We start from the raw sequence: 27,705 nt of genomic DNA, 5'->3' as shown, positions 1-27,705 counted from the left end.
AAATTTAGCATTAATTTTCAGATTTTTTAGCATTAACAATTGGAAATTTAGCGTTTTATAGCATTTTGAGGCATAATTTAGCGTTTTGTAGCAAAATAGAAAAAAATGCATTTTCTGAATGTTTTTAGTGCATATTTTAAGTATTTTTGGTAAAATATATGTTTAACCTTCATTTGCAAGTATTTCCATGTGAAAGATTATGAATAATTAATTTTAATATTATGTAAATTAATAAGGAAGGAAACTCTAAGTACGGGTCGAACACAAACGCAACAAAAGCAGATTGCAATTAACATCAATAGGCGTCATTTATTTCGCACAATTTGTGTAATGTCAAAAAGCAATTTTAACCTACAGTACAAAAATATTAAATATTTTCACATAAAATAGTAACAAAATTATAAAAAATCGTAATGTAAATAAATATTCTATTTTTTTAAATTCTCACATATTATTTTAATACCCGGTATTTTCGGGAAATTCGCGCCTATTTCGCTAAATAGAATAATTTAGCTGAAATACGGCCAAAATCACGTTTTTCGCGTTAATTCGCGAAATAGAAATCACTGGAAACACTTTCAAATGCCTTGAAACGCAAAGAAAACTTATAAATGCCCTATTTTCGAACCATAAATATTTTTTCGCGTTTTTAGTTAAAACGAAATTTTGCCATCTCTACGTATACATAAGGATCCAATCGGTTCAAAAACGGTAACTAACTAAATAAAGATAATCTTTTTTGAACTGATTCGGTCCTTATTTTGTAAATCTCTGAATGCTGCAAATTACGGTCATGTACAAGCAGTGGCGGCTAGCGCTAAGGAGTGTTGGAGGTAAATCTAAAAATAATAATTACCAACCAATACAATAAAAATATTAACTTATATTCAATCTGTTCGTATTTTCGGTCTTTAAATCAATTGTCATAAGTCACGTGGTGGGAGTGGATTACCTATTGATAATTGATTTTGAAATGAAGATGGGCGCTCAACAATGCCTCGGAACTCTTCGGCGAGGCGGAAATACCAAAAGACAAAATAGATTTATTTGTCGCGCCGAGATGGCACCGCTTTAATTCCTAATTCGCAAACGGACAATTCCAACAGGTCGGTAAAAACTTTAGTATTCTGTACCTGGCATAGGGGATTGACTGACAATGTTTTTAGCGCACCACCCATTTTTGTGAGTACAAGCTGTTACTCTGTAGTATTTGAGATACATTGGGTTTATGTATGAAATATATGTGTCCTAAACGACAGCAGCGCAGGACCGTAGGGAATGGAGAAGTCCGATTTACCAGAGCTATTAGAATGGGAGTCTCGTTCCTCAGAAAGAAGTGTGTTACATAAATGAGTTACAACATACCCTGAGCATCAACTGAAAGTCCTCGAGAGTGTGTCGGTCGTCCAACAGCATCTTGGTGATGTGGTTGGCCACCATACACATGGCCATCATGCTGTGCATGAAGGAGGAGTCCTTCACTACGCGGAAAGGGTCCATTGTCGAGAGGGATCTGCAAGGCCAAAACATTTTAGCTTCTTCTTTAAGTCTTATTGTCAAGTCTCATTTTGGCACATTTTATAAATGGCAGTTATAAAATGTGCCAGTCTAATTGCGGGAGTGCGATATAAGTAATTTAAGATAATATATTTTATGTGCAATGTTTTACTATATAACGGGTTTTTTTTCAGCCCCTTGAAGTACCTTACAAGAAATTTATACTGCTGTACCAATATTCCTGTACGCATTGCCTTGTTTATTAAGGTAATAAGCAAATAGAAGATTCTAATATGTGGATGTGCAGCGAAGAATTTAATTGATTGATTGAGTACTTACGAGGTGAGTTGATTGATTGAGTACTTATGAGGTGAGTTGATTGATTGAGAACTTACAAGGTGAGTTGAATGATTGAGTATTTATAAAGTGAGTTGATTGATTGAGTACTTACGAGGTGAGTTGATTCTTTGGTTGATACCTACAAGGTGAGTTAATTGTTTGAGTACTTACGAGGTGAGTTGATTGTTAGATTGATTGAGTACTAACAAGGTGAGTAGATTGATTGAGTACTTACAAAGTAAGTTGCTTTGGTTGACTGAATGAGTACATATAAGGTGAGTTACGTGTTTGAGTACTTACGAGGTGAGTTGATTGATTGACTGATTGAGTACTTACGAGGTGAGCTGGAAGGCCTCTCGTATCCGCCTGTAGACGTAGCACTCTGTGAACAGCCACACGCAGGTGAAGTAATATGGATCCTCAAGTCGCTTGATCAACCCGTTCCATTCCTCTGTGTCTTCAGACTGGACCGTGATGGGTTCCAACCTTCAAGGGAAAGAAGATTAAATGATATTAATAATATTCTAAGTTAGGTTAGGTTAGGCCTCATATAACTTATTTTTATTGTGAAGAACGTATATTTAGCTGGAAAATATAATAAAACTAAAGAATCAACCCCATTCCTTTAAAAAAACAAATTACGAAATGGATCCTTACACACGGAATACATTACAACTACAATACCCATTCATTCTACACTCTATCAATTTAATCACCTTTCAGACAAAACATAATATATCCTTATTCCCTAACTTAGCGGTATAGTATGTACATAATTAATTAGTGTGATCTATTTACTAATAATTTCTCAAATTTTTCATCTTCTTATAATTCTCTAACTTCTCCATCCTCTTCTTGCAACCTAAACTAACTACATATACATAATTTTTCATATTATAGTGTGGGACTACTTTATTTCCCCCCACATGTGGCATACTAACGCAAATTAATCCGTTGCTATACGCAGGCGCGCATGACAAGAGGAATCTTCATTCCCGTTTTAGCGTTCGATTCAACCGCCAGTACTATCTTCTTTCTGCCACAGTCGCCGCGCTCTGCGTAAATTATAAAATTCGTCCTCACGAATAAACTAAATCAATTGTGCAGTCACTCGTTTCAACCTCCCATCTCCTGAACACAATTTACGGTTAGGGAAGGCGCCGTAAATTACAAGCCCTACACAAGCCCTTGCCACAATAGTAATGTATAGATTCTATGTCCGCAAACTGTAAAATTCACCCGCCATAACACACGGTCATCCCTAGCATGGAGGGTGAAATATCACAAAAAACCACATGTACTCTCTAAATCATGTATCAATAAAATAAATAAATCTTTTCCTATGTCTTCATTAAACTATATTTTTTACAACATTAGAAAGAAGAAAAAAAACAATTCTCTGAATATAATATAAATATGAAACGAAGGCATCCCTAATTAAGGATATATTGTGAGGTTGAAGGAAGCGGAAATAAGGAAGGTTTAGGAAGATTATACAGGGTGTTAAAAGACTTACCTGACTTGCTTAAACCAGTCATTCCTGAGGTCATATGGAGTCAAAAATATAGATGACATTTTAGTCTCAGGTGAATTTTTTTTGAAAACAAAAGAATTGATAAAAAAAAGCAAAAAATGTCAGACAAGGTAAGTTTTTAGATTTTCACGGCCAAAAGCATTTTTGTTGTTTGTTTTTGGGGTGTTATGCCGTGTTGCGCTAACTCCTTCTTTAGCCGACGTTTCGGACAGCGTTGCAGTGTCCATCATCAGGGCAGATCCGGTAGATCCGAAGATGTGGACTGATGATGGACACTGCAACGCTGTCCGAAACGTCGGCTAAAGAAGGAGTTAGCGCAACACGGCATAACACCCCAAAAACAAACAACAAAAATGTCTGACAAGTGTCAAAAAATGGAGACCAAAATTTCATTATCCCTTTTTATTCAAAATAATGTCAGTAATCACTGGTTAACCCTCCTGCATCTGAGGGGGGTAACACACATCCCCCAAACGAGTTTTGTGTGATATATGAATTGTGTTTTTTACATCATATAATTTAGGCATATTCAGTAATCCAACTGCATTAAAAAAACTAGCCGAAAATCAACCGAAAATTACTGCGTTCGTAAAGAGTGTTTTTTACTGGAAAGGGCTACAATAATACATATTTGAGTTATGCTGGATGACGTATTGACTACCGGATTAAGAAGAGTTAAAACGATAGGTAAAAAAAATATAGTAAGTAATATCTGAGTGTTACTGGAAAGGGCAAAAATATTATTAAGAGATACTATAGCTTTGCGACATATGGGGGACCCTAATGACCCCCCTTCGGGAGACACAAGGTTTTAACCTTCAGATAAGTCTTTTAACATCTTTTATAATAACTACAATTACAAATTAAACTTTTTTTTCAGTAATGTGCATGACTTACATTTTGTTGGTCTGAATTTCATTCTTGAGTTTGGACAGGTAGGCAATCACGTGCTTCACATCCTCCCTTGCAAGCTGGAAACAAGAAAACAAACAATAATCAGTCATTTCATTCATTCGGGATCATTTTTGACCGGAAACCCTGCTTTGTATCTCGCATAACTTCTATCGCTAACAGGGCTGTGAAAATGTTGGGTTTTAAAATAAAGATTTCCAACGATTTAAAAAATATTCACATGTTGAAAAATCTATTCACATCTCTCGTTAGTAGCATTCTAGAACATAACTCTACAATTTGGTCACCAATCACATTAATACATTGAATTGAAAGAGTACAATGCATGGTGTATTAATTTTAGAATCAATATATTATGATTTTTTATTACATACATTGAAATTTTTGAAGTTAAGTGACAGAAGAAATTTTTTTGATCTTATATTTTTATATAAAATTGTTAATTATCAGTTAGAGACCCCAAATTTATTTATTTATTAAAAAAATAGTATAAAAAAAAAACATAACCTGCACATCTCACCAGGGCATTCATTCCTGTGTCAAGGTGTGCATTTTCAAAAATAGATGTGTGTTTATATTGGTTTTGTGTGTTACGTGTAGGTTTTGTTTTTATTTTATGCTATGACATTTTGGTAATATTGTCTTTTTTGTTCTTTAATCCATTTTGTAATTTTGTGTGTGAATTTATTTTTAATTTCCTCAATTTTAATTTCAAATTTTACACTGTTGAAAGCTTTTATAGCATTATATTAGTAGTGTCTTTGTCCAAAGCTTGAATTTACTGTCGGAGTTTTTATATTTTCTTTGTACGGTTGTCTAACTGGGCTGTTAGTGTTATTTTGTGTATGTTGAAATTTATTTTTTTTGTCAAAAATGTAGTTTAGTAGTGTTTTAACGTATAATTGGCGTATATCTAGTACGTCACAGCTGTTGAATATTTGGTCTGTATCAGTCAGTCTATGTTTTTTTAGTATTATCTTTAAGATCGTTTTCTGTGCGGTTTCTATGTAATTGATAGCCGAGTTTGTTGCTCCTCCCCAAGCAATAATTCCATATTCTATTATTGATTGGCAAAGTGCAAAATATATTGTTTTCAATTGTTTTATTTTATATATGTTTCTTATGTTTAGGAAAATGTGTATTGTTTTGAGAAGTTTATTTGTGATTTGTTTGATGTGAGGTATCCATCTAAGGTTATGGTCAAATTTTACTTTTATAATATTGATTGATATTCAATCGTAAAAGATCAATGGTTTCGTTGCTTGTGTGGCATGTAGAGCCGTCTTGTTGAAAGTAAACGTTGTCCAGATCAATACCATCCAATTCCGGCCATAAAAAATCATTAATCATCTCTCGATAGCGCAATCCATTCACCATAACTGTTGCTCCAGCCTCATTTTCGAAAAAGTAAGGTCCAATGACTACGCCGGACCATAAACCGCATCAAACAGTCACACGTTGAGGAAAGAGAGGCTTTTCAACAATAACTCTAGGGTTTTCCGAGCCCCAGATGCGACAATTTTGCTTGTTGACAAAGCTACAGAGGTGGAAATAGGCCTCATCACTCAAGATGATTTGCATTTGATTCACTCAAGTGAATTTTAATTATTTCAATGCGTTGTTGAAGCGTGTATCGTTCCATTTTTATATAATGGCGTAGTCTCTACTTGTCAAATGTCAAAAAATGACAGCTTCAAAAGTAACATCTACCGAAATAGCGGGCTATTTAAACTAACACCTCTTATTGGAAAACCCTGTATATTGATTATATTTTAACATTAAAGCGATGCCTCAAGTCGTGTAACTATTGGAATGGGACCGCTAACAATAACACTCCTTGTATAGATGGCGATAAGGTATAAATTCCCGCTTAACACCAGTGTTTTGATTTATGCAAGAAAAAACATCACCAAAAAGTGTATTGTATATTATTTTACCAAGTTAAGGCACAAGTATTTAAATGTTTTACAATAATTTTCCAAAAAACTAGAAATTAAGTGTATGGCAAAGCATATTATACAATAAAAACAGCAAATGGTTTCGTAAGTGGGAGATTTTGAACTTTAAAGCAGTTTTTATTTTTTTCTGGGCTTATTAAAAAACTGTCCAACCATTTCAAAGGGCGAGAAGTGTTCCACCCGCAGGATTTAATTAAAGCATATAAAATAATTCTAACGACAACTATTGTTTCATATTTATTTATTTATAGAGCGGAGACGGTTTACATGTAGTTCCCGTGAGCACTTAGGCCATAGGCCCATTGTGGTCTCATCTCCCATTTTACCTCAATCCTTTAACAACAACCCAGTCCCTTTAATAAAGTTCACCAGGGTTGTCATTGGATACGTGGCTATGTCTTCTGGTTCCACAATGTGTCTTCCCAGGTCTAATCTCTCCTCTCCAATCCCCTTTGGTTCCCTGAAGTCCCCACAAGGGAAGAGTTCACACAGGTGGCCTCATCTCTCCATTGTTACATAAGTTTCTAGAAATATCTACATGTTATTTAAAAAGTTACAAGGTAAGAAAATGTCTTTGCTAATCCCAAGATAGTTTATTGACCCTATTAATAATAATTAACTGATAAGAAACTATGTGAATGTTATTTCTAGAATTAGAATAAATTAATTTACAATAGATACTGATAGTGTTATTGTCAACCTATTATAAAAGAATTCAATATTCGTAATAAGTAGAATTTCTGTATGTATAAAGCAGCTAAAACTATCGAACGGAGAGTTGTGGCGTCTTGAAATGTGTATAGCTTTTTTTATCCGGAATTACAAAAAGATCAACGACTGTCAGGTGCAATTTGATGGAAGCACCCTCCCCAATAAAGACTCCATTGAAATGCTTGGAGTAAGTATATCAGACCGGCTCAAGTATCGGGGCTCTATAGAAGCCAAGTAAATCTGGCGCACAAGAAACTGGGCGTCTTGTATAGAACTAGCAGATTATTCAATAGTGGCCAGCTGCTGACCCTATACAAATCTAACAATTGAATTTGGGAGCCACCTCTGGGCTGATGCCCCACAACAGTTGATAAACTTATTTGATTGCGTGCAAACGAGGGCGGTCCGTCTGATTGACAATCCATTGTTAACTGATTAACATTGTTGAGTCTGTTCTACAGGTATTTTAATGGAGCCTACTCCAAGGAGTCGGCAGCATGGATCCCCGGTGCACCGGTGTACGTGCGTGAAACTCGACGTACACAAGCGGAACGCCCTTTCAAAGTTGATGTTAGCTTCATGAGAACGGAAAGTTTCTTCGACTCATTTTTGTGTAGGCCAGCTCGTATGTTGAATGTGCTACCGTCATCTGTTTTTCCTCCTTCATATAATCCGGGCTTCTTCAAGACTCGCATTAATAAATCCCTTCCTACATCCCCTACCTTAACCCGCCTCACAATGCTGCCCAACCGCATAGCGACATAGTTAATTAATCATCATAGAAGTTACTGAAGATGAGTTATAAGTCTGAGTGATAGGAATAGATTAAATGCATAAATTAAGTGGTTAAGCGCCCTCGAGAATAATCCGATCATTATTACTATACCCTTCGTAAACCTTGATGTTAAAATATAACAGGAGTCATTGAACACCCTCTAAAACCTGGTCCGCCTCAGCACAGGATATCCTAATGAGGACTAAGATAAAATTCAATGTTTCTTAAGTACAGACTTTTCTTTTCTTTAGTACCTCGACATACGAGTTTAATTCGTTCCGCAACCTTGCTCGTATCTTGAATTACTCGTATATCGATGCAGATTTCCCCATACAAAACAATTAGACTACCATTAATCCGTTCCAACCCCCAAAATATCACCCCAGTTATTTTTGTTACATGGTTTTGAATAATAAAAACGTATTTATAAATGACAAATATTTATTGTACAAAACCAAAAAAAAGAATGTAAATAAATAAATTAGATATCCTTACTGGTCTTTGCCTTTTTCGCTACATTTTTCTCGCTTTCACCTGTAGGCCGTTTAGAAAAAAACATGTACAAGGAGGTTTGTTTCTTCCTCCCTCTCAGAATGTTCCGGAAATGAGTTAGGCAAGTGTCATTAAAAATATCATATGTACGACCTGTTGCAACTTTTTCTGGGTGTTTCTTTTCCACGAACTGTGGAACTCTCTCCCACATTCCTAAGATCTCCTTTATCTCACTTGTAGAAATAACCTCCTCCTCTGATTCCTCGAAACCAATTTGTTGCATAACATCCGTATGCTGCTGTGACTGTAACTCTTGTATCTCCTCAGTCGTCAGTTCCTGGGTGTGTTCGTTCACGTCTCTCTCTTCCACCTCTAGACCCATGAACTCGTATCTCGAATTTCACTCGTAACTCAAAGCAAAAAATCACTCGCTCGCCGGCTCGTATCTCAAAAACTCGTATGTTGGGGCACTCGTACGTCGAGGTACCACTGTATTTATATTTCACAACGAGTAGCGCAGCTCCCCGCTGCGGGCGCCTTGAAAGGAGCAAGCCCGAAGGCGATTATTCATACTGAATCCATAAAAGGAGAAAGTTCAGGAGTGGACGTGACTCTAGGAAGACATGAATTAAGATACTAGGTACATATAAATTTTAATTCTAATTCTTTTTGTGTTCATATCTGTTTGAGGAACGAGGACTTCGCAATTCCGCACAACCGTCCTTGGGCATGACGCAGCAAGTTTTTAGAAATGATGCGGCGAGTTGTGGATGAACTCTGAACGGTCCCTGGACAGAGACACAGGAGGAAGCCGAGGATTGAGACAACGAGCTTCAACATTATGATCGCAGCACTTCCGCCATAATTTGTGTACGTTAACATAAATTCTTTCGAAATGATGTGCACTTTCTTTCTTACTTTTTGTAGTTACAAATTTGTCAGTTATACCGATGTATTTTAAATTAATTAAATACCCAAGCTCTATTGTTTGAGAGCAAGTGAGTAATTTCCTTATTAATGAATTCCCTCCCCCAAAATACCTTTGAATGAGATTATTATGCTTTTCATCTACTGTACTAAAGTATGTGACATTATTGTGTCCAACGTTACAACATATATATTTTAAACGGTTATAAACTATGCAATAATTACAATAGCGTTTTATCCAAGGTGGATATTTTCAGCTGCGAACTTACCAAATACAAGGTCCATAAAAGAATATTTCTCTGATGGTTTGTGAATAATGTTATGTCTCTATTGTTTATATTTCTATTATGAATTGATTTATATCTACAACCTCTCTCCATGGCTATAAATGTTTTGTTTTGTAAATTTTGCGTTTTATATAATCTTTTGTATTGTATAAATTTTTTAATTCGTATTCCTTTCTTACAAATTTAATTTACTTATTCCTTATTATGCTGTCTCAGTAGAGGTAAAGTCACAAGTAGGAAATCCATTATTGGTTTTATTTTGGCTATATAATACTTATATACAAACTGAAATAAATGTAAACTGTCGATTTCCCGAAAATTAATAAATAATACATAATAGGTCAGTTTTCCACTATAATCGTATCAAAACAACCTATCAGCATTAGACAATCACCGACAAGTATAATTTAATGAACAGTAAAAAAACAAATCATTAAAAAAATACTAATAATGGTAAGTTGTTATTAAAAATGTGTTTGTAATGAAATTGTTATCATGCAAAACCTTCTGTTATTCTAAATTAATTCTCAAGACTTTTATCACCGACGATTAGGAATTAACCTTACCATTTAGGTCACGTGATAACACACCGTAGACACGTTAGATTGTACGTGAATAATAATGCGTATTCGTGACAAAAAACATGTATGAAATTATAACAAATGTGGAAATCCGTAAATAAAGCAAGGCCGAAAGCGTGAGGAACACAAGTATTAAGATAGGGGTATTAACCCCTCTGGCCTCTGGCATATTCTGTCAAGGTCAGAGTATTTCCGCTTTGCAATAAAAACCAAATAAATGCAATATTTCTGAGCGTATCCAAAAACTAAAAACTGTTTTTTTTTAAAGTGATTTAAACTTTTCAACTAAAATTACCGAAAACGAAAAAAAAATAAAAACACACTCACATTTTATTGGACAAATGTTTTATAATTATTATTATCACCTCACTTTTTTCATCGTTTCATATAAAAAATATGGTTCCATGATAACTCAACACAGTGACAATTCAACACACTTTTAAAAAGTGATCTAAAGTCATTAGAAACGAGAATTTTTTTTTTTAACCCAACCTAACCTACTTAACCCAGTTAATAAAGTTTTTATTTCATCACTTTCCATGACTTTTTAAAGATGTGATGAATTATCATTATGATGATTTATCCGGTCACCAAAAAATACAGTGTCGCCTAGAAATATTTCAGATGCTTTAATTAAATACTGCGAGTAGAATACATCTTGGCCTTTGAAATAATGGGGTATTTTTCAGATAAGTCTTTTTATAAGCCCAGAAAAAAATAATGTATAAAGCCTATGAAAACTGCTTTAAAGTTCAAAATCTCCTACTTACGAACCCATTTTCGGTTATGATTTTATTGTATAATGTAGCAAAATAAGTTATTTATAAAATGATCGGAAAAAAATTAAATATTTGTGCATGAACATCCACAAAATAAAATAAAATGCACTTTTTGGCCATGTTTTTTTCTTGCATAAATCAAAACAGGCGGATGGTGTTAAGCGGGAATTTAAGCCTTATCGCCATCTACGTAAGGGGTGTTATTGATAGCGGCTCGATTTAAAATACTACATGACGTAGTGCATCGCCTTAAGAAGCGTAACAACCTGGAATGCGATTTCGATTTGCAAAAAATCGAAATAACTACTTGTAGTTTATGATTTATAAATTTATGACAAATAATCAATTCTTTTTTACTAGTAAGCTGTCTAGAGGCATGTGTTTTTGCCGACGCTTAAAAATTTGGTGAAAATGGGACACAGCATTGAATAGATTTGTAGAATGCATAGCCGCATCTGCTTTAGCGCCCTAATTGTGGCGGCTTGGAAGGAATAGGTTAATTACCCGTTCATCGTTGTTGACCTCCCACCCCGACACCTATATACAGGGTTTTCCAATAAGAGGTGTTATTTTGAATAGCCCGCTATTTCGGTAGATATTACTTTTGAAGCTGTCATTTTTTGACATTTGACAAGTAGAAACTACGCCATTAATAAAAATGCAACGATACACGCTTCAACAACGCATTGAAATTATTAAAATTCACTTGAGTGAATAAAATGCAAATCATCTTGAGTGATGAGGCCCATTTCCACCTCGGTGGCTTCGTCAACAAGCAAAATTGTCGCATCTGGGGCTCGGAAAACCCAAGGGTTATTGTTGAAAAGCCTCTCCATCCTCAACGTATGATTGTTTGATGCGGTTTATGGTCCGGCGGAGTCATTGGACATTAATTTTTCGAAAATGAGGCTGAACCAACAGTTACGGTGAATGGATTGCGCTATCGAGAGATGATTAATGATTTTTCATGGCCGGAATTGGATGGTATTGATCTGGACAACGTTTACTTTCAACAAGACGGCGCTACGTACCACACAGGCAACGAAACCAATGATCTTTTACGATTGAATATCAAAATAACACCTCTTATTGGAAAACCCTGTACATTTGATCATAAAAATTCTTACATTAATATAAACAGTGTGTAAACAACTATACTAATAATAATAGAGCTTGTCTTTTAAAGGCAGATTCATTGATGCTAAAAATGTCGATAACAGAATTGATTCTGTTCAACAGCAAGATTGCTCTCCCCACAGGCATGACCATTGGCAAGTTAGTTCTGCAGGCCGGGAGATAGAATAGTGTATGTTTTCGGTGACGGAGATAACAATCGGGAACACAGAAATGAATGCTCTCCTTGATGACTGAGTTTTCAAAGCATCCACAAAACAGTCTAAATAAATGTGTAGCAATGAGCACATCCATCCTGACCCGTAGATAGTTCATTCCGAGCATACCCAAAAGAAAATCCGTGAGATAGAGCCACGGGTAGTAGCCATACTCCCTCATGTAGAGAAATCTCAAGAATTTCTTCTGAACTCTCTCCAACATGATAGAATACTTTACCTGGTGTGGACTCCAAATTACTGACCCACTTTCAAGTATACTCCTTACCAGAGATGTGCTTTATTTCAAATAAATCCATTTCAAATGGAAATGCAAAATGCAAAATGTGTATTTTCCATTTTGCATTTAAAATGCTTTTCTAAAAACCATTTTGCATTTTGCATTTTAAATGCTTTTCTCAATGCATTTTCCATTTTAAATGCTTTTTTGCAACATTCTTCCTACTATCTCCACTCATCTTTTTTTCATAAGCCCCAATTAATATCAGTCGGTTCTCAACCTCGCTATGAGAGATAATTTACATTTGTCAAGTTGCTCCCTGGTAGGAGCCCTGGCAATTGAGTGATACCATTACAAAAAATACTGATTCAAATACTGAACATGGCCATGACGCTGTAATATTAAATGTTAGATAGCAGTTTCTATGTTTTTACGTTGGCAACATTAGTCCTGAGCAAATTTTTTGTGGTTTCATAATCTGTAGTCGTGGTGTTTTTGGATTTACTATCATGTAATATGTTTGTTCTACATTGATGTCCATTATTAAAAGACAAAATTATTTAAAAATTCTATAATTATTTTAATTGTTTAACCTGATAAACCATTTTGCATTTTCAATGCAATTTGAAAATAGGTATTTTGCATTTTGCATTTGAAATGCTTTTCTAAAAACCATTTTGCATTTTCAAATGGAAAAGTTTTGACCCATTTCCATTTTGCATTTCAAATGGTTTTGGGTACCCATTTTGCACATCTCTGGTCCTTACTAAGGAATTAAATAAAACTACTAAAACCACCCTTTAAACACTCCCGGCACTAATAAGAACACACTTTAAAATTTTCAGCAATATCGGTCGACTACTTTTGGAGTTTTGCAAGCACAAACATACGCAGGCTTTTATACGTTAAGATTTAACATCTATGCTAGTTATGTGTTGAAAATAAAAGATGTAGTTTAAAAAAAATATCTGTTTATATAGGAGTCTTTTTTTATATGTTCAGTAACAAATACATACCCTAATCACTGTTGTGAAATGAAGCAATTAAATGACATTAACCTGCAGAGAATATCTCCTTATTGGGTCCAAACATATTGTCACACTGACATTAACTAGAAGCCAATAACTTCAACCTTGATAAACTCTGTAATCTTTCCCGTTCTATTTGTGCAACTACTTTTTTTTACAAATGAACACAATATGTTAACAATATTGTTGTTTTATGCTGTCAAATTAATTAATTTAAATAGCTATAATCTATATAAAATGAAAAAATGTTCGTTTGTTCCAGTAGGCCAGTGAGATTCTGTCATCCGCAATTGGAGAATGTTGTGAGGCCGAAGGTTGTGGTAAGAGAAGGAGATGAAGAAGAGGAAGGTGATGAAGTATCTGGCTATTCAGAATTGGTCACCAAACATGGCTAAAGACATTTCAAGCAACACTTCAATTGTGAATGGTGGTCTTACAACAGTTTACAGCACTTTATAAATAATAATTAAATAACACTAAATAATTTATTTTATAATTAGAAAATTATGAATGAATATAAGAGACAACTTTAAAAAAATACTATTTTACAGCTAAGATTATATGAGACATTATTTTCTTTCGGTTAACTTTTTACTTTCTTATAAAATTACTAGTTGAAGTACCTGGCGTTGCCCGGACTTCAAAGAGAGTTTGAACTAACTAACCATCACGCCGTTTCTCTGCAGGGATAGGCAGAGAGGAAGGACCGCCAAACAACTCGGTCTTGGCACACACTCCTTGCCTCATTCACATTCATACATACTCTTCTATTATTCTGACTCTTGACATGGCCCGACTCCAGTATCTGACTCACTTGGTCGTGCCATGTCTTCCTCGGGCGTCCCTGACTTCTGCCACCATTCACATTTGCATCGTATATTCTCCTTACACTCCTTTATTCGCTCTACATGTCCAAACCGTCTAAGCGTCCCTTTCTTGATGTTAATAATTACGCTTACATCAGCCTTGCACTCTTTGCGAATCTCCACATTTCTCACACGATCATACATGGTTTTACCACACATACGCCTCAGGGATCTCATTTCTACATCATTCAGTCTACTTGAAATTATATGTTTACAGTAACCTTACTATTGTTTAGAAGATAAGTGTGCAAAATTTCATCAATCTCGGAATAAAACTGTAAAATAATAAATAAAAAAAAAAAAATTTTCCTATATCAATCATTTCTTGCCAAGCGATTTTTATGCTTATTACATATGTTTGTGGTGATATAAGACACACTAAAAATAGATGTCTTTTCAGCTTGTATTTTGCTCTTAACCCATTAGGCTAATTTGTTCGCTTTTGGAACAGCTCATAGAAATCGTTGTCTCCCTTACTGTCATGCTGAGAAATATGATCTAAACGGTGTTAGAAAGAGAAAACACCATGCTTTATATTCAAATCTAGAAGTTAACCAGAGAAGAATTAAAATGTACACCTCCATGAAACCAAAGGTTACGACTGCAATTTGAAAAAAAATTATGAAACTTTTTGAATTAAAAAAAATGTATTTTATATAAAATGACAAAAAAGTGAGATAAAAATAGTGTTTTAGTGATTTTAGTTAGAAAAAACGTAAGGTGAGCTATTTTCAAACCTTTCTTTATGTTTATAATAGAATTAGAAAGCGAATTTCATCACTTTTCAAAAACAATGTTTAGTTTTCGGATATATTCAGAAAACAAGAATTCCATTTGTTGTTTGGTTTTTATTGCAAAGCGTAAATACTCTGACCTTCTGACAAAATATGCCAGAAGAATGAGTGGTGTTGAAGAGTGTTATACTTTGCCCCAACCAAAAACGGGCTTTATACCCAAGAAAGTATAACTGGAAAATTATTCTCACCTCAACGATTATGGTCAAGAATTGCCTAAACGTATAATAAAAACAAGCATTAAACTGTTATAGATCCTTTCCTGCAATCGTAAGGTTTCGTCTGGCCCATGCAATATGCGCAGCAGAATTTTGTCTTGTCAGGTGGCACGTTAATCAATTTGTGAGGAATAGAAAATCGTTCAAACCTTCAGATGCCAAATTTCAAACAACAGTAGTTGACAATAGACACCGAAAAGGCACAATGACAAGTAGTTCTGTTTTTGAAGCATAGACTAAAACCATTTGTCATACATTCGGGTTAGTACTTACCAGATCGGTGCACATTATAAATACATAAAGGCATGAACACAATCATTGAGGTACTTATTTAAATATTAGGAAATTATAAGCTAACCGAAAAAGAAAAAATTTAGTTATGGCGTTTAACCTTTCCCTTACTGTGCTAAAAAAATCCACGCGTTCCGGTGCTGTGTAGTCAAAACACATCTCAAAATAAGCGATTTAATATCTGAAAAATATGAATATTCATAGTTAATCGCTTATGTTTATTATATTTTATATCAAAAGTGATAATAATTGTAATTTAATTGCTGAAAACATGAAAAACCATCGGCAGATGCTAAAGAAACGTGCGAGGAGTCCACATCTAACGACGGTCCGCGACCGACTGGCTGGCGGCTGGCACACACACAGCTATAAGATCGTAGGTATCGATGGTCTAAATCAAAATACAACTGCGGACGTGTGGATTTCTCATGTTGCCGCATAGCGAACTAAAGGGGGACATCAATAGCGTGTAATTTCCTCGCACAATCTTCGCGTAGCACTGTCACACGGTTGATTGTATTGGTGTATTTGTTCCCGTTTTTTAACAAAAATCTCTGATTTTTAATTGAATTTGATAACTATGTAAAATATTATTTTTTAATTCAGTGCATAAATGTATAACGGAGGAATACCTAAAATCTGAACCCAGAATTTATTATATTTATGAGTTATTAAAGCTATTAGAAGCAATGTGTAGTAAATACACACCACAGATAAGGAAAGGTTAACCAAGTGGTAAAAACAATTATTATGTGGATTGTGGTCGATCCCAATAACTTGCCAAGTTCCCGAGAGGTACATATTGTCCCCAACTAGATATAATCAGACAGTAACTGCATTGTTAAATTATCCAAACAATAACGCATTGTAGAAACACCCAAGTCTTGCAATTAGTTCACATGATTAGCACTCAATTATAAATTAGCGCAACGTAATTATTTTCCGTTTCAATGCAAATTTTTAAATATGTAAAATTGTTGCAAATCAACAGAACACAGATCTATAAAAGATGCAAATGAAATGTGTAACCAAGGTAGCATTTATGTATATTAATATTTTATGCACCCATGGGACATTTACATTGGATACATGAAATGGTTGCAATTTTTTATACAAGTGTTAGGCCTTTCGTACACAGACATTCTTACAAGCTATGTGACTGTGACACAAGTAGCCTACCGGTATGCTACTCTTTAAAAGCTGGTTTCCGTACACGGCGCTACCCCGATTATACTGAACTTGATCATTTTTCAAGTGCAGCCGTGGAATTAATACAACGTCAAGTAACTCTAGCGACAAAGACAATAGTAATTGTTCTTCTTTATTCATTCTTCTTGTTCATCCATACAATGAAATAAATGTTAATTGTCGGGCATTTGTCGCCGCTAAGGATGATGAATGATGTCAAATTGACTTTTGGACGATTATGAGAATAATGTAAAATTGAATTTTGGACGATTATGAGAATAATGTCAAATTGAATTTTGGACGATTATGAGAATAATGTCAAATTGAATTTTGGACGATTATGAGAATAATGTCAAATTGACTTTTGGACGATTATGAGAATAATGTCAAATTGACTTTTGGACGATTATGAGAATAATGTCAAATTGAATTTTGGACAATTTTGAGAATAATGTCAAATTAACTGAAACGATGAAACAAAAACTAGGTTACTTAGGTAACTAAAAAGATGTAACAAAAACTAGGTTAAATAGGTTACGTAGGTAACTGAAAAGATGAAACAAAAACTAGGTTAAATAGGTTAAGTAGGTAACAGAAAAGATGAAACAAAAACTAGGTTAAATAGTTATAAGTTAAATAGTTAATACCTATTTAACCTAGTATTTGTTTCAATACTTTTAATGACTTTACGTCACTTTTTAAAGATGTATTGAATTGTCATTTTGATGATTTATCATGGAACCGTTTTAAACATCGAATTACACTAATTTAATTATTTTAAAAATGTCAATATCATTTGTATAGTCGTTTCCTGAACTATGTAGGCTAGAAATTGGCAAAGTTGCTTCGAAATTTGTTTATGAATGGTGACATTGAAATAGATCCTTATGCTTAGTGTGTCGATGAGGTATTCTTATATTGACTAGACTCGAAGGTTTGCAACAGTCAGGCTGCGAATTCACAATTTTAAAAAAGAAGCACAAGTCACATTAAGTGTATTTATTTTTAAATATTTAGTAAAATAGTGTATTCTAAGAACGTAGCTTAACTTTTAGTGTGTCGACTAGCTGTGCGCTAGCTGATTCTATTTTCGTAATAAATTTATATATTTATATAATATATAGTATAAATTTACCATAAGTCCCGTTGGCGTCATTTATTTATTTATTTATTTATTTTGTTTATTGCAGAAACAAACAGTACATAATTACATAGATGACAATAGTTACAAAATTATAAAAGTTAGTACAATAATTGGTACCAATGACATGTTGCTGACATATATGCATATGAGGTATATTATACATTTTACGGTTAAGTTACATTTTTAAGTTAAGTTAAATTAGTGTGCTGGGGAAGGAGAGAGGTGTGTGTGAGTGTTTGTGTGTGTGTACGTGTGCATGTGTGTCTGTGTGTGGTTGTATGTGTTATGTGGGCGAATTCAGTGTGCTAAAAAAGTTATTCTTATATAGAGGGAGAGAATCAAAAAATATATCGGTGTTTGTGCTTGTTTGAATTGAGTTGAATGTTTGAAGGATATCATGAGGATTTGTCATGTATCTTTTATCAGGAGATTTTTCAATGTGGATGAGTGTTTCAGGCTAATAATTATTGCTTATAAAATAATTGTTACCCTTTGCGCTATGCATAAAAAATCTTGTCTTAAACATTAGTTTACCAAAAAAAAAAATAATAATTAATATTTGACAAGTTCTAGTATCTTCACCAAAAAATGTAGACAATTTGTCTCGACGCCATCTAGTGAGAGAGTTAGCACTTACAATGCCTTTCTCATATAAAATAAAGTTGGTTGTTTTCAGGTGAAAAAATGTAATAAGCAGTAATTGTTGAATGAAACACTAGTATATATTGATTTCGCAGATAAGAGATAAGCCGCCATAGCTCAGTGGTCAGAGCTGTCGACCGGAAATCGAAAGGACACGGGTTCAAGTCCCGTTGGCGTCATGTATCTTTTATTAGGAGATTTTTCAATGTGGATGAGTGTTTCGGGCTTACAATTATTGCAACCATAAGTAGTTTTCCCCAAATAGCTAGATATATTCAGAGAAATTATTTTTTGATAGCATCCTTGAGGACGTTAACACACAAGAGGTTAAGAATAACGTAAAAGTTGTTATGTTAGGTTAGTATTTTTTTTTTAAATAGTGCACAATAAATTCACTTAGAATATTCTTCTATATTCCTGCCGCCGATAGCTGCGTTATAATCTCTCTTTCTGATACATGCAACAATTATGAGAAAGTGAAAGAGGTTAAAACGGGTGAATCAGATAAAAATAATGAGTATTGTTACCTCTCCGAACTCGTGCGCTATATCGTCCCTGTCTTTGGACAGATGGTCTATGACCTTAGTGATGATAATGGGTAGTCTCTCCTTGACCGTAAAATAGGCGAAACTCCTGAAAACAATGAAAAACATACACAAATCAAGACACATTGCAAACTAACGCAGTTTTTATACCCTAACGATGGATTGTTTCAGAGGATTTAAACAATTCATCAAATTTCTAAATTGATTTCCAAGTTCTGTGAAAGTCCTAGTTAAGTTTTGTTAGTATATCAACAAGGGTCAATTGCTTCACAGAACTGAAATAATAATAGATCTTTCACAGTACTTGAAAATTAACTTTGAAATTTGATGAATTGTTCAAATTCTCTGAAACAATCTGTCCATAATGGCATACTGTTTCTTTGGCATGCAACCTTGCTAAATTCATACAAATTCTTGTGTTATTCAATTCAATAATTTTTTAAAGTGGTCTACACAGGAAACCCGAAAAACTTTTTTTGCTAACCCCTCAGGCCTCTGGCATAATCTGTCAGAGTATTTCGGCTTTACAATAAAATCCAAATAAACGGAATATATCTGAACATACCTGAAAACGAAAAACTGTTTTTGAAAGGTGATGAAATAAGCTATCAAATTTTATTGTTAGAAAAAATATAATTTTTGAAATATTAAAATTTTGAATTTAAACATAAAAATTTGGCTCATCTTCCTTTTTTCTAATTAAAAAAACACACATTTCATTAGATAAATATATCACATGCTGTCACCTAATTTTTTGGTTGTTTCATATAAAAATAATTAATAACAAAATTCACAAAGTTTTATAAATTTTTCTAAAATTGTGGTCCGAACCTTTGATTTCATTGAAGTAGACATTTTTATTCTTCTGTGGTTAACTTCTGCATTTGAATACAAAGCATGGTGTGTTCTCTTTCTAGCACCATTTAGAGTAAGGGAGACAAAACATTCTATTAGACCTATATGAGCTGTTCCCAAAAGCGAACCAAATTATCCTGAGGTGTTAACTTTTTTCCATTTTTTGGCAACGCTTCATGCTTCAACCAAAACCTCCTAGATGACAAGGCCGGGAAACTGAATCAAATCAGCCTTCTAACTTGTATGGGAACCTCCAAAAAATGTATTTTTATTTATTTTTTAAATTGACCAAAACATTAAATAAGAATAAATGGAAAAAAATTTTAAACGAAAATTTTTGTAAAATCCCTTACAAGTTAGGATGCTGCTTTCAATGAGTGTCCCGGTCTTGTGATCTACGAGGTTTTGCTTCAACGCATTTTAAAAGAAATTAAACTGCCGATATTAACGCCCCAGCGACTTTTTAAATTTGATCTAAAAAATGTGAAAAAAAAACACTCGAAAATGTGAGCTCAATTAAAAAAAAAATTATACCACAAAATTGACTCGATCGAGATATAATGTAAATTCACCAGTTTTCCACTTGTACTACGATTTTCCACACACCGTGTACAAATAGGAGCATAATAATAAGAACGAAAAATAGACGAATAGAATAGGTATTATTTTGCAAGCAGCTTTCATTGATTTAAAATATGTCCACTTTTAAAGTGATTCAATTCAACGACAAGATTGCCCTCCCCACAGGCATGACCATTGGCAAGTTATTCCTGCAGGCCGGGAGATAAAACAGTCTACAGATGCTGTCGGCGATGGAGATAACGAACATAGAAATGAACTCTCTCCTTAAATAGCCGAGTTTTCAAAAAATCCACGAATCAGTCTGAAAAAATGTACAGCAATGTGAACATTCTTTCTGACCTGTAGATACCCAAAAGAAAGTCAGTTGGATAGATCCAGGGGTATTAGACATACTCCCTCAGGTAGAGATCTAAGTAAAGTTTATACATACAGTTTCTTATTAAATACTCTAAAAATACATACATTAGAAGATAGACGTAAAATAAACGATTTAACGTTCTTATTCAAAATACTTAACTCTAAATTCGACTGTTGTGAACTCCTGCAACTTATAAACATACATACACCCACAGTAACAACACGACAAAATACAATATTCTACAGCAGCACACATAAGCGTAACTACATTGCCCACTCTCCGATACAACGACTTCACACCATGGGAAATCATTACTTGGGTGATGTTGACATATTCAATACCAACTTGGCAAGTTTTGTGGATCATTTAAAACATTTATTTCAACAATACTCCTAAACACATCATGTAAACCTACAAATAGCTGTAATTTTCTGTTTTTGTTTCTTGTGTTTGTATGACTTGTTGCATAGCTTTTATCAAATGTAATTTTATTCTTATTTTTTATGTTTCAAAGTATCTGTCAAATTAAAATTATACTACCAACCATGTAAAAGCCCTCTGGGCGTTAAATAAATAAATTAAAAAAATATATAAAAATTCAGTCTGTGTATGTTGACTGATATTGTTGAAAATTTCAAAGATTGTTCTTATTAGTGCCATGAGTGTATAGATAGGGGTTTGAGTGGTAGAACAAGTCGGGGACGCCCGAGGAATACTTAACGCAATATCTCTGCAACGGAATGAGATGCGCAGTTGAATTAAAGTCGATGTAATGTAGTTTTTTAACAGTAACATTTTAGTATACAGTAGTAAATGGTGGAAGAAGTCGGAGACGCCTGAGAAAGACAATAGCAATAGCGAAGTATTGTGTGGTCCACTAGTATTTAATACTGAAATCAACGGAATTTCTTGAGCTTTTCACAGAGTTTTTCAAAATCTAATATAGACAGTGACCTTCCTCTTGTTTTGAAGGTTAAGTGTGCGAAATTTCATCAATATCAGAAAAAAAATGTAGATTTGTATAAAAATCAAATCCACGCTGTCCACCAACCACAGACATTATTCTTTATAGATAATAAAAACTACTTGAGTTTTTCGAAATCAGATGTAGACAGTAATTTTCCTCTTATTTTGAATGTGAAGTGTGCGAAATTTCATTAAGTATCAAAGTTTTGCATTAACCTCTGGAAAGCTGTACGTGCACAGTGACAAAAAAAAAATTCCGTTAACAAACCATTCGTGGACTGCTGGCTTTGGAATTTCGCCCTAGCTGGAATTTTTTGATATGCGATTTAAACCTGTATGCCATGAGAAAGTGCATACATTTTTTTTTAAGAATTGCTTGCACTCGAAACACTTTAGAGTTCATTTTTGATTGTCTGATGTTCAAAAAGGTTAAGGGGTAGGAAAAAGAGATGGAGTTGGTTTTTCAAAATCTAATCTAGACAGTGACCTTCCTCTTGTTTTGAAGGTCAAGCGTACAAAATTTCATCGGTCATACTGTAGATTTGTATGAAAATCAATTCCAAGCCGCCTGTCACAGGCACTCTTCTATATATAAATAGATTTTATGATTGTTATAATTAATCATGAAATAACCCGAAACAAGTGTTTTACACGAAGATGTCGTGTTTTTCTAGGTTTATTTATGTATTGTAACGAATAACCAAAAATGTTAAGAAATAATATAAAATGGGTATAAACAAATGTAAAGCAATTGTAAAGTGGAAATATTAATTTCAAAAACCTTTTTCAAAACTTGCAGACAATTAAAATACAAAAATATTTTTTACGGTCGAGAGAATGCGTTTCTAGTATTTGCAAGCCAGTTAAAATTTAAGCCAAAAAATTAAATAAAACTATAGGTACCCAAATACAAATTGGCAGGAGAACGCTAAAAATAATTGCTGTATAAAAGAGAATGTAAACATAGCAATAATATCACTCGAATTATACATATAGATTATTAATATCAACCGAAAAGTTCTTAAATAACATAAAATTCAATAAATAAACGATATTGTTTACATTAAAACAATTTAAAATATGAAAAGACGAATTTAAAAACATAACCTAAAAGTGTACTACCTTTTATAAAAAGCTGAGAGTTGCACATTATAAGGCGTGTTGGCGTCTATTAATGGCAGTTTCTCGACGGATTTAATGTTCCCGGCACTGAACATCTTGGGAGGGAGGACTACGTTATAATAATACTAGAATTTTGAAACCATTTGATGTGGCCCGTCTCTGTTATCAATTCACTAAATTCGTCTCTCTCCGACTGTCACTTTTCAATTTCGTTCGAAATAAAAATAAAACAAATGCAGATTTCTGCTTACCGACTTTTAGCGAGGACTCGAACCGTTTAAAGTTAAAAACCAATAATCTACTATGAACTATAGAAACTTAGAAACTACTCTCTAGTATAAATCCGCGTCCGTCTGTTTGTGCGCTTAGTTCTTCTAAACTACGCAACGGAGTTTAATAGGGTTTTCACTATCATTTAGAGAATTTCTTCTGGAACGTTTATATATAATATACATGGATATTATATTTATTGAAAGTAGAAAAAAGTCAAGTAATTAAAATAGATCAGTGACAATAGACTTTCTATGCGATAGAAACCCGAAGTTAAATGGACTTCAAATTTTCGTTGTATACATAGAACATAGAATAGATAACTTAAGAACCCAGCATTAATAATTATTAGAAGTGAATATATGAACTTATTATTTTTTTATTGACAGTATCTTTGGGAATTTACGGGGTAAGAGGGGAATGAGGGCGGCGTTTCAAAATAGTTCAAAAAACTTTTTCTATTGGTCCACCAATACATTCAATCGTGTCCTCTTTGAAATGATTTGCCTGATCATTGTTTTAACTTCTTTTGATTATTAATAACTTTTTTTCAGATTTTGTTGGATAAAATTCGTCAACAAGATTTGGTGCTTTCTAAATTTCTGATTGAAAATGATTCAAAAGTAATAAAAAATTAAAAAACAAAGGCAAAATTACTTATCAATGCCATGCTGTATTATTATTAATAATTATTGGCGATCTACTTATATTTAATATTTGGCATTCTATCAAATTATCATAAAAACTTTCTGAAAAATGTTTTGTAAAGACTTTGTATTTTGATTAGAGCTTCGACATTTCGTCGCCAGGTTTGACACAAGTTTTCCCAAGGTTTTATATACACGCTTTTTGTACCTTGGAGCTTATAATGCTTTGTTTTTTTTTTAATGTACTGTTATATTAATTACATTAAGTAATGTTTAATTATTGTCTTCTTTATATTTACCTTCCGAATATAGCGCACATTTTGACATTTCGCGGTGTTTGTATGTCCATTACTGGAAAGTTTACCGTGTCCACAAACCAATCGAAAGCTCCCATTTTGTATGAATATAGTTAAATATACAGAAATTTGAACTTATTTAATATTAAATTAAATATCGCGTATTGAATAATTAAATACAATGGTAAATAACGCGACAGCTAGCTAGCTTCGAATGTAGAGCACTGAATAATTTTGTGCTAAAAATAGTGTGCGTCTAGGAGTAATTTCATCTTTAAAATACAAAAATACAACACACATGTCCTTGGCATTAATGTGTTTATAATAACTGCTACTATCGGAAGTTATATAGCATCACGGTTTCAGTATTTTCATTTTCAATGTAGAAATCTCATCCGAATCTATGAAATCTTGAAAATGTTGCAAAAGTTCATGATGACAAAAGAGCAAAAATTTGTGCAAATAAAATAAGGCTACATACTAAGAAAGCTAAAGGAAAAGCTTTCACTTTAAAACTCTTTCTAATATAAAACAGTACATTTCTTTCAAGTGCAATTTACTACCAAATTAACAAAGCATCCCTTGTTTAATCTGATATCTCTTTCACTCCCAAATACTGAAAGAGCGAAAGAAAGAGACCACAAAGAAAGCTCAGGAAAATTATTTTAAAAAACTACTGCAAATAGTGCAAATATTTGATTCGCTGATTAACACTTTACGCTGATTACCAAAGGGATTATATTTGCATATCAATTGTGCAATATTTGAGTAACACGTTCAGATGCTAAACTTCTTCTTTAGTTTTAACCTGTTGTCCGCGACAATGATTCTTATAATTTTTTAGATCGTTTATTTTTGTTTTTCAAAGTTTAGATTAATACCAAACCTGATTTAGTGATGAATTTAAGACCAAATACGTGGTATTTAAAATAGAGAGCACGAAAACACTGTAAAAAATACCTTCATACGTTTTCATTGGACATTACCTGTGTTAGAATAATGTCGATAATTATAGTTTAATAACTAGCTAGCGATGGTTAATCGCTCAGTTTGCAACCGTTCAGCTCAACCTGTCTTGACAAACTCCTTTCTTCATTGACACAGTCACAAATCGTCTCACAAAAACCCTTTTGATATTCACTCTTGACATGGACCGACTTAAGTTTCTGATTCACTATTGATAGTGCCATGTCTTCCTCGGGCGTACACGAATTGTTCTATCATCGTCTTCTTCATCTTATAACACTTCTTTCTCCGTATCTCCGCTCTACATGCCAAACCATCTAAGTTATTTATAATAATTGAAAACTACGTACGTAATGATAAGCATCATATTAAATACAGGTGAATGAATACAGGAAAGTCAATTATTGTAAGGCTAGTTGCAGTAGTTGCCAATAAAAGGTTGTAGAGTTTGCTAGTCGATAATGGAGTGCTGATACCAACTCTGATCTGTGGCAGTGAGGCATGGAACTGGATGAAAGAAGAATGAATTCTGTAGAAAGAGATCACTGAGACGTAACTGTGGTAGGTATGTATGACAGTGCTAAAATGTGGAGATTTGCAAATAATGCAAGGATGATGAATGCGTAATGAGTAAGATTTTGGGTTTTGAAATATTTATTAGATTTTTTTAGAAACCTCTACGATATGGTGCAAATATTTTTTTTGTATTTTCCAGGAATGTAATCTACGAGTAACATTTTTTTTAATGAAATACAATCATTCTCGGGTTACGGATAACCTGACAATATTTGAAAATCTCCTACTACCACCACAGTAAGCGGAAAATGTTGCTTTGTGTTGTACTTAGCCAGCCAAGGAATTGAACCCACTACGCCTGGGTTGCACCTAAATGCAATACCAACTCGGCCATTGAACGGACAAACCTGCTATTCTCTTTTTTCCTAGGTAATACTGAAGCCGGTTTGAATCCCCAAAACCGCCCCCTCATATACGCATTTACATTTCGCTACTCAAAAGTTAGTTCACATGAACTTACACACTTTTTTTTACATTAACTTCACAAAATAGGACCTGAGGGAATTAATTTTCCCTCCGTCATCTTTGGGGATGATGTGCGGAGGGTCTTTATATGGAACTTAAGGAGTGAGCGTGGTTCATGGAGGAACATATTCCTGCAAACCATTCTAGAGCCGAGCACAAGAATTAGTTGCTAATTCGCTTTCTACCTACGAATAATTTTATTTATAAATTCGGCTTATTTATACTGCCATTATGTATTAATCTTGAAAAGTTACATTATTGCATGATTTTCGCTTGGTATTTTGCAATTAAAGCCCCGTAGTAAGCGTTCATGGATGGATTGAAATGGAGATATATAAATACGAATGTTAAAGGGAGCACGCTAATATTAAAAAAAGAGATAAAAATTAAGCGAAAATTGAGAAAACATTTAATGAAATACAACTCATTTGAAATAGAGCAAAAATCTCTCGACACATGTTTTGTTGCATTTAAAGATACACTGTGAATTTTTAATGCCTATAAAAAATTTAAATGCGGAACAAAACTTGTTTTTAACAATTTTTGGAGCTTTGCGATTTTTTTCTATAGAGGGAATTTCATATAATTAACGCTTCGGCAAAGCAAATCCACTTGTACTGGACAGGAGTCCGCACAAGACTGAAGACTGTGTCTTCATCCGATGAGAATGCTCCTTTACGGCCGATAGTGGTGATAGTTGTAAAAGTTGATGGCAATCTGCCTCCCGCACCCGGTGCTCGGTGAATGTTGAGAACTGGGTGTGCCATCGTCTCCGTTCGCTTCTGGCGTTTTGCGGTTTCCTAGCAGGGCCGGCTGGTCTTGAAGAGGTAAACACCAGAAGATTTGGAGCAAGGCAAGGTGAGGGCAGGAGTCACTTGTAGAAAGTAGTAAAACACTTGTTTTTTTGGTAAAGATGAAATATGTATATGAATATCTTCAAAAAATTTGGAAAATAAAAACTTAAAGAGTTAACGAGAAACTTATTATAAACTGTTAGAAATTGGGTAATAATTGTATGGGGGAGCTTAATGAGAACTTTCACTGGCTCGAGACGTTTGTGAGCAGTTGGGACTCTTGTAATCATGTGCTGTATCAACATATATTTTTTAAGAAAAGCAAAATATATTTAAGCACCTAAGTTAAGATTTTCGATTCGATTGCGATTTATAGCTGTGATCTTTGACGGAATCTTAAATTAAAATTATCTCCTTTTAAAGAACTGTACACTAAAAAATCATTAATTCAAATCATAAAAGAAAAAGAAAAGTACCAATTTCTAACTGAAAACCGCACTCGACTTAAATACACTTTTCCATGTCCAAAATTAAAAACTTCCTTTGCACAAAATTATTATATATACCAAGGAAGAACCTTTTTCAATCAACTCCCTGAGGAAATCAGATTCATAAACGACAAAAGCCAAGCTTTGAGCATTTTGAAAAAATATTTATATCTAAATTATCAAAAAAAATAAAAGTAAATAATATTCTACTAAAGAAGCAACTTATTCTCTAAATATAGTATA

General features: G+C 33.8%; 1 protein-coding gene across 1 annotated transcript in view; it reads right to left on the bottom strand.

Moving 5' to 3' along the window:
* The window catches only part of LOC149409519 (damage-control phosphatase 1-like), a 36,390-nt gene extending 13,247 nt beyond the window's left edge, over positions 1-23,143 (bottom strand). Inside the window, exons 1-5 of the mRNA XM_089649606.1 lie at positions 22,961-23,143; positions 19,060-19,165; positions 4,268-4,341; positions 2,173-2,322; positions 1,366-1,513 (exon numbers count right to left, since the gene is read on the bottom strand). Of these exons, the coding sequence (XP_089505732.1) occupies positions 1,366-1,513; positions 2,173-2,322; positions 4,268-4,341; positions 19,060-19,165; positions 22,961-23,055 (573 nt within the window). The 5' untranslated portion in view covers positions 23,056-23,143. The remainder of the gene's footprint in view (positions 1-1,365; positions 1,514-2,172; positions 2,323-4,267; positions 4,342-19,059; positions 19,166-22,960) is intronic.
* Positions 23,144-27,705: the final 4,562 nt, after the last annotated feature.

Source organism: Hesperophylax consimilis, chromosome 30, assembly GCF_061612785.1.
Source record: "Hesperophylax consimilis isolate HC1 chromosome 30, BYU_Hcon_1.0, whole genome shotgun sequence".
NCBI lineage: Eukaryota > Metazoa > Arthropoda > Insecta > Trichoptera > Limnephilidae > Hesperophylax > Hesperophylax consimilis.
This window is presented reverse-complemented; position numbering and strand designations above follow the sequence as displayed.